This window comes from Spermophilus citellus, assembly GCF_964194105.1.
Source record: "Spermophilus citellus genome assembly, chromosome: 2".
NCBI lineage: Eukaryota > Metazoa > Chordata > Mammalia > Rodentia > Sciuridae > Spermophilus > Spermophilus citellus.
In genome coordinates this window covers 237506666-237518741 of record NC_138183.1, presented here as the reverse complement: position 1 = coordinate 237518741, position 12076 = coordinate 237506666, and the positions used below count along the sequence as shown (strand labels likewise).

The window sequence follows — 12076 nt, the reverse complement described above, 5'->3', positions numbered from 1 at the left end:
AATCCCTGGGTCTCCAGGGCAGGACCCTTCTCTTCCACCTGTCTGCCCTGTGCCAGGCTAGGGAGGCTTCTGGTCCTACACAGCTTCTGGGCCCAGCCTGTGCCTGCCCTCCCCCATTTCCTATTTGCAAAGTAAATATTAGTCCTGGGTCTAAGTAGAACAGAGGGACAAAGAGCAGGAACACAGAGAAGCCCAGGTGCTTGACTTGCCTTGCCTGTCTCCAGGCCTGGCTGTTCAGGGTCATATACAGCCTGGGAAGAAAGAGACCTGGGGACCAGGACTCCCACAAACCAGCTTAATTCCTGAGTAGACTTCTTCCTATATATTTTCATATATATTTGTAAATTTGTAAATTCATATGTATTTGAAATTTACATATATAAATTTATATATACATTTACATAAATTTATGTAAATTTCTAATACATATGAATTTACAAATTTCAAAATAGAGTTGCATGCCTATAGTATCAGCTACTTGGGAGGCTGAGGTGAAAGGATAACTTGAGTTTACAAGCTTGAGACCAGCCTAGGCAACGTAGCAAGATATCATCTCAAACAAAACAAAACAAAAAACCAAAAAACTGGGCAAGAGGCTGAGGCAGGAGGATCACAAGTTTGAGGCCAGTCTCAGCAACTTAGCAAGGTACTAAACAACTTAATGAGATCCTGTCTCAAAATAAAAACATAAAAAGAGCTGGGGATGTAACTCAGAGGTAAAGTGCCCCTGGGTTCAATACCCAGTACAAAAAAATGTCTCTCCTCTCTCTCTCTCTCTCTCTCTCTCTCTCTCTCTCACACACACACACACAACACACAAACATATATATAAATTTCAAATTATATGTACTTTTATTTTATGTATTTTTTAATTTTTGAGCCACTGTGACTGGTCCAAAATTATATATACAAGCTAGGGATGTGGCTCAGTGGTAGAACACTTACCTAACATGTGCAAGGCCCTGGGTTCAATCCCAGTACTGACAATAAAACAATCATGTACAAACTTGTGTAACCAGTTCCCAGTTGGCTCTTTCATGTCACCACATAGCTGTCCCTCCTAAGATAACAACTGTCCTAACTGCAATCAGCAGAGATCAGTTTTGCCTGTTCTTGACCTTGATATACATGGAAACTCAGCATATATTTGTTTATGTCTGCCTTTTCTACTTCCACCTGTCTTGGGATTCCCCCATGATGTGTGCATCACAGGCTGGTTCCCTTTGTTGCTCTGTGGTCTCTCATTGCATGAGTGCTGCACATCTGGTTTATTTCTTCACCTGCTGATAAGCATTTCAGTGAATTTCTAGTTTGGGGCTGCTATGAACCACACTCCTATGAATATTCTTGAACATGTCTTTTGGTGTAAATAAACTTTAGTTTTACAGGAGGGTATTTGCTGGGTCATAAGGTAGGCATCTGATTTACTTAAGTCTCTAGGACAAAAGACTGTCGGGGGTGGGGGCGACATCATCAGTCTTAGCTGTGCAGATGACAACCTGGGAACTATTTGGTTGAGCCAATAGTTGTCATGGACAAGATGCCAGGACCTATATTCTTCAGAATGACGTTTCCATCAGTCAACTTCTCCCTCTAAATTTGCTGCCAGTGCTATTATGATATATAAATTCATCAGCCTGACACACAAACCCAGGAATAAATCTGGGAAAGCAGAAATCCTTATAACCAGATCTCATTTTTCTAGTAGTTAGAGAACTGAAGTTTTCTGCTTGGGAACATTGTCTTCAAACAGCTTGCTGAAGATATGGGCCAAGAACTTACCCATCAGCCAGGCGTGATAGCGCATGCCTATAATCCTTGTTAGCTATGAAGGCTGAGGCAGGAGGATCTCAAGTTCAAAGCCAGCCTCAGCAAAAGTGAGGTGCTAAGCAACTCAGTGAGACCCTGTCTCTAAATAAAATACAAAATAGAGCTGGGGATGTGGCTCAGTGGTTGAGTGCCCAGGAGTTCAATCCCTGGTACAAAACAACAACAACAACAACAACAACAACAAAACCCCTCATCAATGGTCATGCTGAGGAGTTGGCCATTGTTAGGAGCATTCATATGTTGAAATCCTAACTCCTGTTGTGAGGAGGGGAGGACTTGGGATGCGGTTAGGTCATGAGGGTGGAGACCTCTGAATGGGATTAGCACCTTGATAAGAAAAGGCAAGAGAGGGATCCTCTCTGTCCTCCATCTTGTGAGGACACAATGACAGGATAGCCATCTGTGAATCCTCACTAGACACTGAATCTGGGGCTCCTTGGCCTTGACTTCTAGCCTCCAGAACTGTGAGAAATCAACACTTGTTGCTTAAGCCACCAGTCTATGGTAATTCGTTAAGGCAGCCTGACATGCCACATACTCACCAAACTTGTAACTACAAATAAGAGTCTGCAAAGAGACCAATAGGTCCTACTGAAGTATCTCAACAGCAGCCTTTTGAGGTGGATATTGTTATAGTTCCGATTTGTCAGATGATAAGATCAGAGCATGAACTTCCAAACCAGTGCTCTCTTTCAAGCTGGAATGGCTGTCAGGCTTGTGAAGTCCTGATAGCAAGAGAACAAGGAGCAGTCATCAGCTCCACCTCCCTCTTTGCCTCTCCTTGTTTTTTGTCCTCCTCCTGTGTCTTCTCCCTTCCAGGGCTGGCCCATGCTGGTCCTGGGAAGAAGGAGGCCATCTGGGATCACCTACTTCAAGGTGATCTCCTACTTCTCAGGAGTCCTACTCACTTCCCTTACTAATATGTAATTTTACTTATTTATTTATTTTTTTTAAAGAGAGAGTGAGAGAGGAGAGAGAGAGAGAGAGAGAGAGAGAGAGAGAGAGAGAGAGAGAGAGAGAGAGAATTTTTTAATATTTATGTTTTAGTTCTCGGCGGACACAACATCTTTGTTGGTATGTGGTGCTGAGGATCGAACCCGGGTCGCACGCATGCCAGGCGAGCGCGCTACCGCTTGAGCCACATCCCCAGCCCCTAATATGTAATTTTAAATAAATTAGTGCTGTGACATCTTTTCACCCACTAAATTTATAGAAAAGGTTTAATGTCATCTATCAACAGAGAATGTACATTAAAACTTCAGTTCTCTGACCACTGGAAAAATGAGATCTGGTTATAAGGTTCCTGCTTTCTCAGATTTATTCCTGGGTTTGTGTGTCAGGCTGATGAAGTTAGACATCATTATAGCACTGGCAGTAAATATAGAGGGAGAAGTTGGCTGATGGAAACTTCATTCTGAAGAATATGGGTCCTGACTTCTTGTCCACTATTTGGCTCAACCAAATAGTTCCCAAGTTGTCTCCTGCAGAGCTAGGACTGATGATGTGCTCTTTAGCAAGGTGAAAGATGGCATGAATCTTGTGGAAGTTGTGGGGTGCCTTGGATCCAAGAATGACAAGACCAGGAGAAGACTCTAGGCCATTCTTATAAATTTAATTTTGTGTTTCATCTTATCCCCAGCTATTATTTTGTCTCTAAGGAGACAAAATTGGATTCCATATATCCTTTATCTCTCTTGAAGTCTAGCTGAATTACAGAATTAACTTTATGGTATGAAATAAAAACTAGCCCCCCCCCAGTACATGTTAAGTATTGCCATGCCTGCCACATAATAAGCACTCCATAGACAGCATTATTTATTTGTTTTTATTTCTCGAAGTACTAGGGATTGCACCCAGGGCCTTGTGCATGCTAGGCAAGCACTCTACCACTGAGCTACATTCCCAGCCCAATAAGCAGCATTATTACATGATATGATATAATCAAATACCTGTGAAGGTTCGTCCTAAAATCATGAACATGATCTAATAAAAACTCTAGCTTTAATCACAAGTTTACAGGCAATACAGAAGGTAAAGGAATAAATTAGAGACCAACATAATCCTAAATATGTTAGGGACTTCAACATATGAGGGACATTCAACAGGACAAATGACCCATTTCTCTGACAAACTCATGACATGCAAATAAAGGGGTGCAGTAAGGAAGACTATTCAGAATAACAGGAGTCTATGAGACCTAACAATCAAAGGTCAAAAGCAAATTGAATTACTATGATTGGTTTAGATTTTTTAACAAAAACTATAAAAAGACATTTTTTGGATAAACAAGAATGTTTAAATATCTGGTTGTGACGGTGTGCACATGTAGTCTTCGCTACTTAGGCTGAGGGGATCATTTGAGCCCTGCCTGTGCAACATGGTGACACCCCATCTCAACACCAAAATAAAAAAAAAAAGAGAGAATAACATTTCAATGTAGATTATGTATTTGATTATATTAAATATTTATTAATTTGATGTGCTATGACATGTGATTATATTCTTATTTTTAAAAACTTTTAAAATTTTACGTAATAGTGGAGTTCATTGCGATTCTTTTTTTTTTTTTCCCCCAGAACTGGGGACTGAACTCAGGGATGCTCTAATACTAAGCTACATCCCCAGCCCTTTTAAAATTTTACTTTAAGACAGGGTTTTGCATTGTTGCCAGTGCTGGCTTTGAATATGGGATTCTTCTGTTGTAGCCTCTTGAGTTTCTGGGATTACAGGTGCACTCTGCTGAACCTAACAATGAATGATGCTAGAAAAGAATGTGTGGGGGGGCTGGAGATGTAGCTCAAGCAGTAGCGCGCTCGCCTAGCATGCGTGCAGCCCGGGTTCGATCCTCAGCACCACATACAAAGATGTTGTGTTCGCCGAATACTAAAAAATAAATATTAAAAAATTCTCTCTCTCTCTTAAAAAAAAAGAATGTGGGGGGACTGGGGTTGTGGCTCAGTGGTAGAGCGCTTGCCTAGCATGTGTGACACTAGGTTTGATCCTCAGCACCCCATAAAAATAAATATTGTGTCCACCTACAATTAAAAAATATTTTTTTTAAAAGATATTGTGTCCATCCATAACTAAAAATGTTAAAAAAAAAAAGAACTTGGCAAGCCCCAAGAAACAAGGTTGAATGACTAAAAACTAATTTTTTTTGTACCAGGGATTCAACAGGGGTGATTCACCACTGAGCCACATCTCTAGCCCCCCCTTTTTTAAACAGATGGACACAATATCTTTATTTTATTTATTTTTTATGTGGTGCTGAGAATTGAACCCAGTACCTCCCAAGTACAAGAGATAAGCGCTCTACCACTGAGCTATAACCCCAGCCCAATTAGCCCCTTTTTATATTATTTTTATTTATTTATTAGTTTTTGGTGGACACAACATCTTTATTTTTATGTGGTGCTGAGGATTGAACCCGGCGCCCCATACATGCCAGGCGGGCACGCTACCGCTTGAGCCACATCCCCAGCCCCCCCCCTTTTATATTATATTTAGAGACAGGGTCTAGCTGAGTTGCTTAGGGCTTCAGCTGAGACTAGTTTGAACTCAAAATCCTCCTGCCTCAGCCTCCCCAGCAGTTGGGATTACAGGCATGCACCACCACACCCAGCCTAAAAACTGTTTTTCAGTTTCCTTATCTGTGAATCACCTATTTTGTAGGGCAATGGAGAGATGAAAGAATTTATGTGCTTCTCCATGGGGTGGGCAGTAGTTTACACCTGTAATCTCAGCTACTCAGGAGGCTGAGACAGGAGGAAGATTCCCAGTTCAAGGCCAGCCTCAGCAATTTAGCAAGGCCAGGTCTTAAAATTGATTTTCAAAAAGGGCCTCTGGGTTCCAGCCCTAGTAACACATGCAAAAAGAATGTTTATGCTTCCTGTCTTGTCTTCCTACTCTTCCTCAAAGCCAAGCAATTCAATGTGGCTTCCAACTACTCTCAGCTCCCCAGTGATTTCCATGAACCTCAGCCCTCTCAACAGCAGCATTGCTGACCACCTCCCCCTTTTTGAAATGCTGTGTCCTTAGCTGCAGTGACACACACTTTGCAAATGTCTCTTATACTGGATGCTTATTTCAGACTCCCCTCATGAGCCTTTCTCCCCAACCTAAAGGACTGGGCCATGTTGACTCTGGGCCTGCATCTCCTCCCCTCTCCTTGAATCTTCCACTCCCACATCTTCTATTTGCCTCTCCCAGGTTTTTCTTCTCTCAGGTTTGTACCTATTTCCAACTGTTTACTTGGGCCCACGCCCAGGAGACAGAACACCCAAGCTGTGAGGATCAGCTCTCTTTATCCACCAATTCTTTGAATTCAGTCACTTGGACCTCCCAGTGAACAGATCTCCCCAAGTAACTACCCCCGCAGACATGGCCCCTCAGTCGTTACTCCACCATGTTATCTGCTAGGATTCAAGCTGCTCCCCAATGTCCACTCAGCTCACTTCCCTGGGTTATTGAGGTCTCTGCTCAAGTTGTCTTCTAAGACCACCCCTGACCACCCACTGTAGGACTGCACCTCAGCTTTCACCCCTCACCCCATTATCATACCTTTCCAAATACCTGCTCATCCAGGTCACAAGTGAACAAGGGACCCTGGAGTGCAGAGGTTAAGAGCCTAACTCCAGTGCTGGCAGGACTAGGTGGATTTGAATCTCAAACACTAGTAGCTTTGTGATCCTGGACAGAATCCTTAAGGGGTTTTGTACTTGTTTCCTCATCTATAAAACAAGGATTATAATGCTACCTACCTGTCAGGGTTGCTTCATGGGTTAAATACTCACATAAAGCACTGGTTCACAGTAAGGCCAAAGTGTTCCTTGTTATCACTAGGAGGCCCACCCTGGTGCCCCAGGCTAAAATAGTCAGTCCTATTAACATACCACAGCACTTAGTGGTGCCCCCATTGAACTCTTACCCTAAGATTGGTCGCCCCATCCCTGACCTGGTGGTTCTAAAGGGCATTTCCTCTGTCTTGTTCATAGCTGGGCCCCCAGCACCTAGGGCAGTCCAAGCCCACAGCAGATGAAAACACATTACTTCCTTACTCCTTCCCTGAACTGGGCTGTTAGGTACATAGAAGGGCAGATCTGGCCCCAGCTGCCTCCCAAGGAATTTGCTGTCTTTCAGCACAGATTGATAATTTAGGGCTTAGGTGGTATGAAAAGCTGTCAAAATTACCTAAAGATGAACTACAGAGATGTGTGATGTTGCAAGCTGAGCTCTTCCAACTCTTGGAAGTCAAATTGGTTCCAAATGGAAGTGCTTATCCCCAAGAGAGTTTAATGGGCGTACTACCCTGGCACACAGCCAGTGGTTTAGGAGCACTGCCAACTACTGGCTGTCCCACTGGATGGAGGTAAGGTCACTTCAGTGAGGCTCACAGAACAAGCATCCATGGTGTTCCCGGGGGAGGAGGTAGGGGCAAGTTCTCCTGGGAGTCAAAAAGGAGAGTACCCAGGAGAGGTTTGACCTGGCAATCTTGAGACAGTTCAATGGTTCATAAGCAGGAAGGACCATCCTAGATTTCTGTTCCTACCAGGTAACCCAAAAAGAAAGAAGATGCAGACGTGTAGAGCTACAGACTTTATGGAGAGCTGTGAGGAGAAGGCCCACGTGTCAGGTGCCTGTCTCTACCTCCACTACCTCTGCCCAGGCACTAAAGCCCATGTCCTTATGGATTAGCACCAGGTTGGGGCTAGGGTCCTGGCTCTCTGAAATGGTGACAACAACATCCCTGGCTGGAGATGTTTCACTTGGGCTGCGCGTGTCCAGCTCTGGCTCAGTCTGCAGGAGCACCATGGTGGGCTCAGAAGCAGCAGGAGGCATAGAGGGGGGATTGGAGGGTGGCCCAGGCTGATGACTAAGCTGGTGCCGCTTGAGGCTTTGGGGGAGAGTGTAGCCCATGCCACAGGTGGGACAACGGTAGGGCTTGTCTGCCAGGTGGGATTTGAGGTGGCGCCGCAGCTTGGTGGCCAGTGTGTAAGCACGGCCACATTGGGGACATGGGAAGGGCCTCTCCCCTGAGTGCAGGCGCTCATGGGCACGAAGGGTATGCGGGTCTCGGAGGGCCTTTCCGCACACAGGGCAGAGGTGTGCCTCCCCAGTGTGGGAGATGAGGTGGCGCCGCAGTTCAGGCAGCTGGGGGAAGGCATCCGCACAGTGCGGGCAGCGATAGGGGCGCTCTCCGGTGTGCAGCCGCAAGTGCCCATGCAGGTTGCCCCGCTGTCGGAACGCCCGGCCACAGTGTGGGCACAGGAAGGGCTTTTCCCCTGTGTGGAGCCTCATGTGGTTCTGCAGAGAACCCTGATTGGCCAGGAGCCGCCCACAAACAGGGCATGGGCACGGGGCAGGGGCAGCTGGCACCTGGTGGGTCTTGCGATGCAGTCGCAGGGAGGGCCGGCGGGCGAAGGCTTTGCCACATTGGTCACACGCAAAGGGCCGGGCACCAGAATGTACCACCTGGTGTTCTCTGAGGTCTCGCCGGGTGCCATAGGCCTTGTCACACTGTGGACAGGGGAAGGGTCGCACCCCACGGTGGCCCAGTACGTGGGCTTTGAAGCTTTCCTCTGAACTGTAGCTCTTGCCACACTCAGTACATAGGAAGGGCTTGTGGCCTGTGTGCACGAAGGCATGCTTCTTTAGGTGGCACAGTTGCAGGAATGCCTTTCCACACTCCCCACACTGGTACCGTCGCCCCTGCTTTGGGGCATTTCCAGCAGGGCCAGCAGGGCTCCATAAGAGTACAGGGAAATGCTGGGCCCGGGGCTCTGAGGTCTTTGCTCTGGGGGGGCACTGATCATTGGGGCCACATAACTTCTTGGCCAGGCAGGCATGCAGCTGGGTGCCCCTGGCAGAAGGTGATGAATTGGCTTCACAGTTCTCTGAGTCTACCTGGGCAGTGGAGCCTCTCTGAGATTCAGGTTCACTGCTCTCTGTGCCCTGCTGGGTGGCCAAGCTGCTCTGAGTTTCAGGTGGCATCTGTGCCTGGAGCAGGCACTCCTCAGCCACACTATCCACACTGCCATCCTGAAGCAACGGGACAAGAGGTTGAGTATTCTTGGAAGGCTGATCCTGGGCTTCGGACTTAGGCTCAGAGTTCACCACATTCTCTGTCTGGATGCTGTGCTGTGACTGGTGACCAAGATCTATAAAACAAGAGATGGAGTGCTGGAGTTAATTGAACTTGGTAGAAGGTGATATTGACAGGTAATTACAGGATATGTATTTTCTCCCAGCCCCCGAACCTCAGTGGGTTCAATCACACCAATCTCTTCCCTGAAACATGAGCTGTATGTACACTCTTTTCCTACCCAGTCTCAGGTGCCTCTGGGGAAGTACTCCTGGAAACCACAGCACCTTGCCTATACAGTTAATCCCTAGAGGAAGCCATCAGAGTATGGTCCTCCTGTTCTCCCCTGGGGACATACACTTAGACTGTGATCCAAGCCCCCAACCTCCCCACCTGAGCTCTTCTGTAAAACAAAAAGAATCCCTGCCTGCACCCCAGAGATAAGAAAATTATGAAACTGTAAACTTTGTATACAGCTTACTGTTTTCATCAATATGTCCTTATTATTCCAGGAAATTCTTCAGAAAGATAAAAGTTATAAATATCTTTACTGTTCATTACAAGGAAAGACCTGTCACACTCCAACAGAAGTATCTGAAAATTCCCAATCCTAATCAAGCTCCACCTTCTCATCCCACACTGCAAGATCCACTTTAAACCATATTTTCCCTCCCTGCTTTACCACTGAGCCACATCCCCAGCCCTTTTTATTTTGAGCCAGGGTCTTGCTAAGTTACTTAGGGCCTTGCTAAATTGCTAAGGCTGGCCTTGAATTTGCAATCCTCCTGCCTCAGCCTCCCAAGTCGCTGGGATCATAGGCACTACTGGGCCTGCTTTAAACCATATTTTAAGACTACCTCAACTCTAGTATTCTCCTTACTACACTGAGCTATAAATTCTGCTTTGTCTTATCACAGGTTGTTTTGATGAGAATGTGGAAGCAGGCATTTATGTGACCCATACCTGTGCAAGGGTCTGCTGCTGCATCCTCTCCAGGGGAGGCCACTTGTTGTAAATCAGACTCTTCTTCTGCCACCACCTCCACAGCTGCCTCCTCCTTTAGCCTGGGCTGTGTGGGGCTTTGGCCATCTGAGGGAGGCCAGGGCCACAGTAGCAGTTCAAAGCCTGGCAGCACAACCCGGTACACCTGCAGGTGAAGCTTCTCGTTGATCTGAACTAGGGCCACGTTTCCCTCACTCTCCAGCCTGCCCCGCTGCACCAAACTGCAAAGCAGATCAAGAGCTAGCTCAGCAGATTCTTTTCAAGCCAACTTCCTTGACAGCCCCAGCTCTCAGGAAGGGTGAATCCCAGAGGACATGCCCTTGAAAAACACACTGGAAAATATCCTTGGGTAGGGGATTATAGATAGTCAGCTTCAGATTCCATCCTAAGCCTTTAAAAAAAGCCTCAAAGGAACATATTCAGAATGTATGCTTCTGGGGCTGGGGATGTGGCTCAAGCAGTAGTGCGCTCGCCTGGCATGCCTGTGGCCCCGGTTCGATCCTCAGCACCACATACAAAGATGTTGTGTCTGCCAAAAACTAAAAAAAATAAAAATTCTCTCTCTCAAAAAAAAAAAAAAGAAAAGAAAAAGAAAAAAGAAAAAAGAATGTATGCTTCTGTACTTACCTGGTCCAGCCTGAACTCTGCTCACAGGCACACACTGCCCCCCATGGGTCTAGTGACAAGTCCTAAAATAAACCAATAAGTCATTCTCACATGTATTTAAGGAAGCCAGGTTGGGGAGAGGAGGACCCAAACTGGATGAAACCTCTCCTGGGACAAATCTAAGATAAAGTTTCTGTAAGGTTAGCAGATTCTGGTGCTGCCTCTGCATCTAAGGGCTGATTCAGTTAATAAAGACCAAAGAGTATTTCCCTCCCAAGGGTGTGAAAAATTAGTAGAGTGAACACATTAACAGAGGAACATAATTTTTTAATAGTACTTATGGACTTAAACAATTTACTGCACTGCACTATTTCATCTAGTCTTCCAAATAATCCTGAAGAAAGCCACTGCTTTATTTTACAGATGAGTTAAAGGATGTATATAATTTGGCTAGCTAGGTGACAAGGTTGGGATAAAGTCTAATAACCTTAGCTCTTGACCTTGGTTCACTGCTGATACTACACTAATTTAGCTTTTAACAACTTTACACACCTTGATTCCTTAACTACTATGGAGGGAGAGCCTTGCTGAGAAGGCACAAAACCATCTCCAACCGCTTAAAATACTCGCTTCTAACAAACCGGAGGGTCGTCGGGAAATGTCTAAATCTTCCCCCAATTTTCAGAGTCGCCTCATCCTTCATTACCTTCTGCTGTCGTTTCACTTCCTCGCCCTTCTCGGAGACAGCCTTTTCTTCCAGAAGGTCCCAGTGCATTCCTGGCTGTAGGGGTTCCCCGACACACCAGACCCCCAAACGCTGTTCCTGAGCGAGTGAGGGACCCACGGCCAAGCCCCGGGGAAGGCTCTTTAGAGCGAGAATGGCCCGGCTTCCCCAAGGCGGGCAGTCTTTGAGGCACTGAGCACAATCTTCGAATGGGCTCCATCCCGACTCCGGGTCCAGGCGCGGTTCCGGGGCTGCAGAGAGTCGGGAAAGCAATGAGGGAGCGGCCCATGCGGGCGTTGGGAACCATGCGGGAGGAAACTGCATGCTCAGCGAGGCCTCAGGAGTCGGGAGGGAGAAACAAGGGCTCTAAGGTGGCCCCTGAGAGGTTTGAAGGGGTTCGAGGACTCTTAAGAAGCTCCGAGAGCCCCTGAGGACGCCGGAGGAAGATCTCAGGCTCCAGAGGACTGGACTGGAGAGGAAAGAGACGAGTATAGAATGCTGGAGCCATTTAGGCCAGGGCTGAAGGCCGTAGGCATGGCAAGTTACTCACCCGGCTGCAGAGTCTCCCCATTCAAGTGCGGCGCTTCCTCCTCCTCCATCCCAGATCAAAATACCTACCTCCGCCGGAAGTGAGCGTCTTCATTTCAACTCCTCCCGGAAAAATTTCCTCTTAGGAAAGAATCCAGACTCAGACCTCTTTGGTGCACAGGACCGGGAATTTGGGAGTAGTTGGAAGGAAAAACTCTGTCCGAGAACAATACGAACGTAGGGTTCTGGAGGCCCACCAGGGATTCGAGTATCTGCATAAGCGGAACTAATGCGTTCTATCACCC

General features: G+C 46.6%; 1 protein-coding gene across 2 annotated transcripts; it reads right to left on the bottom strand.

Annotated features, from left to right (window-relative positions):
- Positions 1-6049: 6049 nt before the first annotated feature.
- ZNF408 (zinc finger protein 408) lies at positions 6050-12049 on the bottom strand. Of its 2 annotated transcripts, XM_081260623.1 has the most exons (5): positions 11794-12045; positions 11226-11494; positions 10541-10602; positions 9875-10134; positions 6050-8987 (listed from the first exon to the last, which is right to left on the bottom strand). In XM_081260623.1, the coding sequence occupies exons 1-5, from the start codon at positions 11840-11842 to the stop codon at positions 7459-7461; spliced, it is 2169 nt and encodes a 722-aa protein (XP_081116749.1). In that variant the 5' UTR covers positions 11843-12045; the 3' UTR covers positions 6050-7458. The 2 variants fall into 2 exon arrangements, with proteins under 2 accessions (XP_081116749.1, XP_081116748.1); XM_081260622.1 differs by having other exon boundaries at positions 11226-12049.
- Positions 12050-12076: the final 27 nt, after the last annotated feature.

What these genes read in the sequence shown, in the direction of transcription:
- ZNF408 (XM_081260622.1), bottom strand. Translation starts at nt 11,567, where the DNA reads ATGCAGTTTCCTCCCGCATGGTTCCCAACGCCCGCATGGGCCGCTCCC. An exon ending in AAGTGAAACGACAGCAGAAG is followed by an intron (nt 10,603 to 11,225) that starts GTAATGAAGGAT and finishes GGTTTATTTTAG; the next exon opens with GACTTGTCACTAGACCCATG. An exon ending in CAGAGTTCAGGCTGGACCAG is followed by an intron (nt 10,135 to 10,540) that starts GTAAGTACAGAA and finishes TCTGCTTTGCAG; the next exon opens with TTTGGTGCAGCGGGGCAGGC.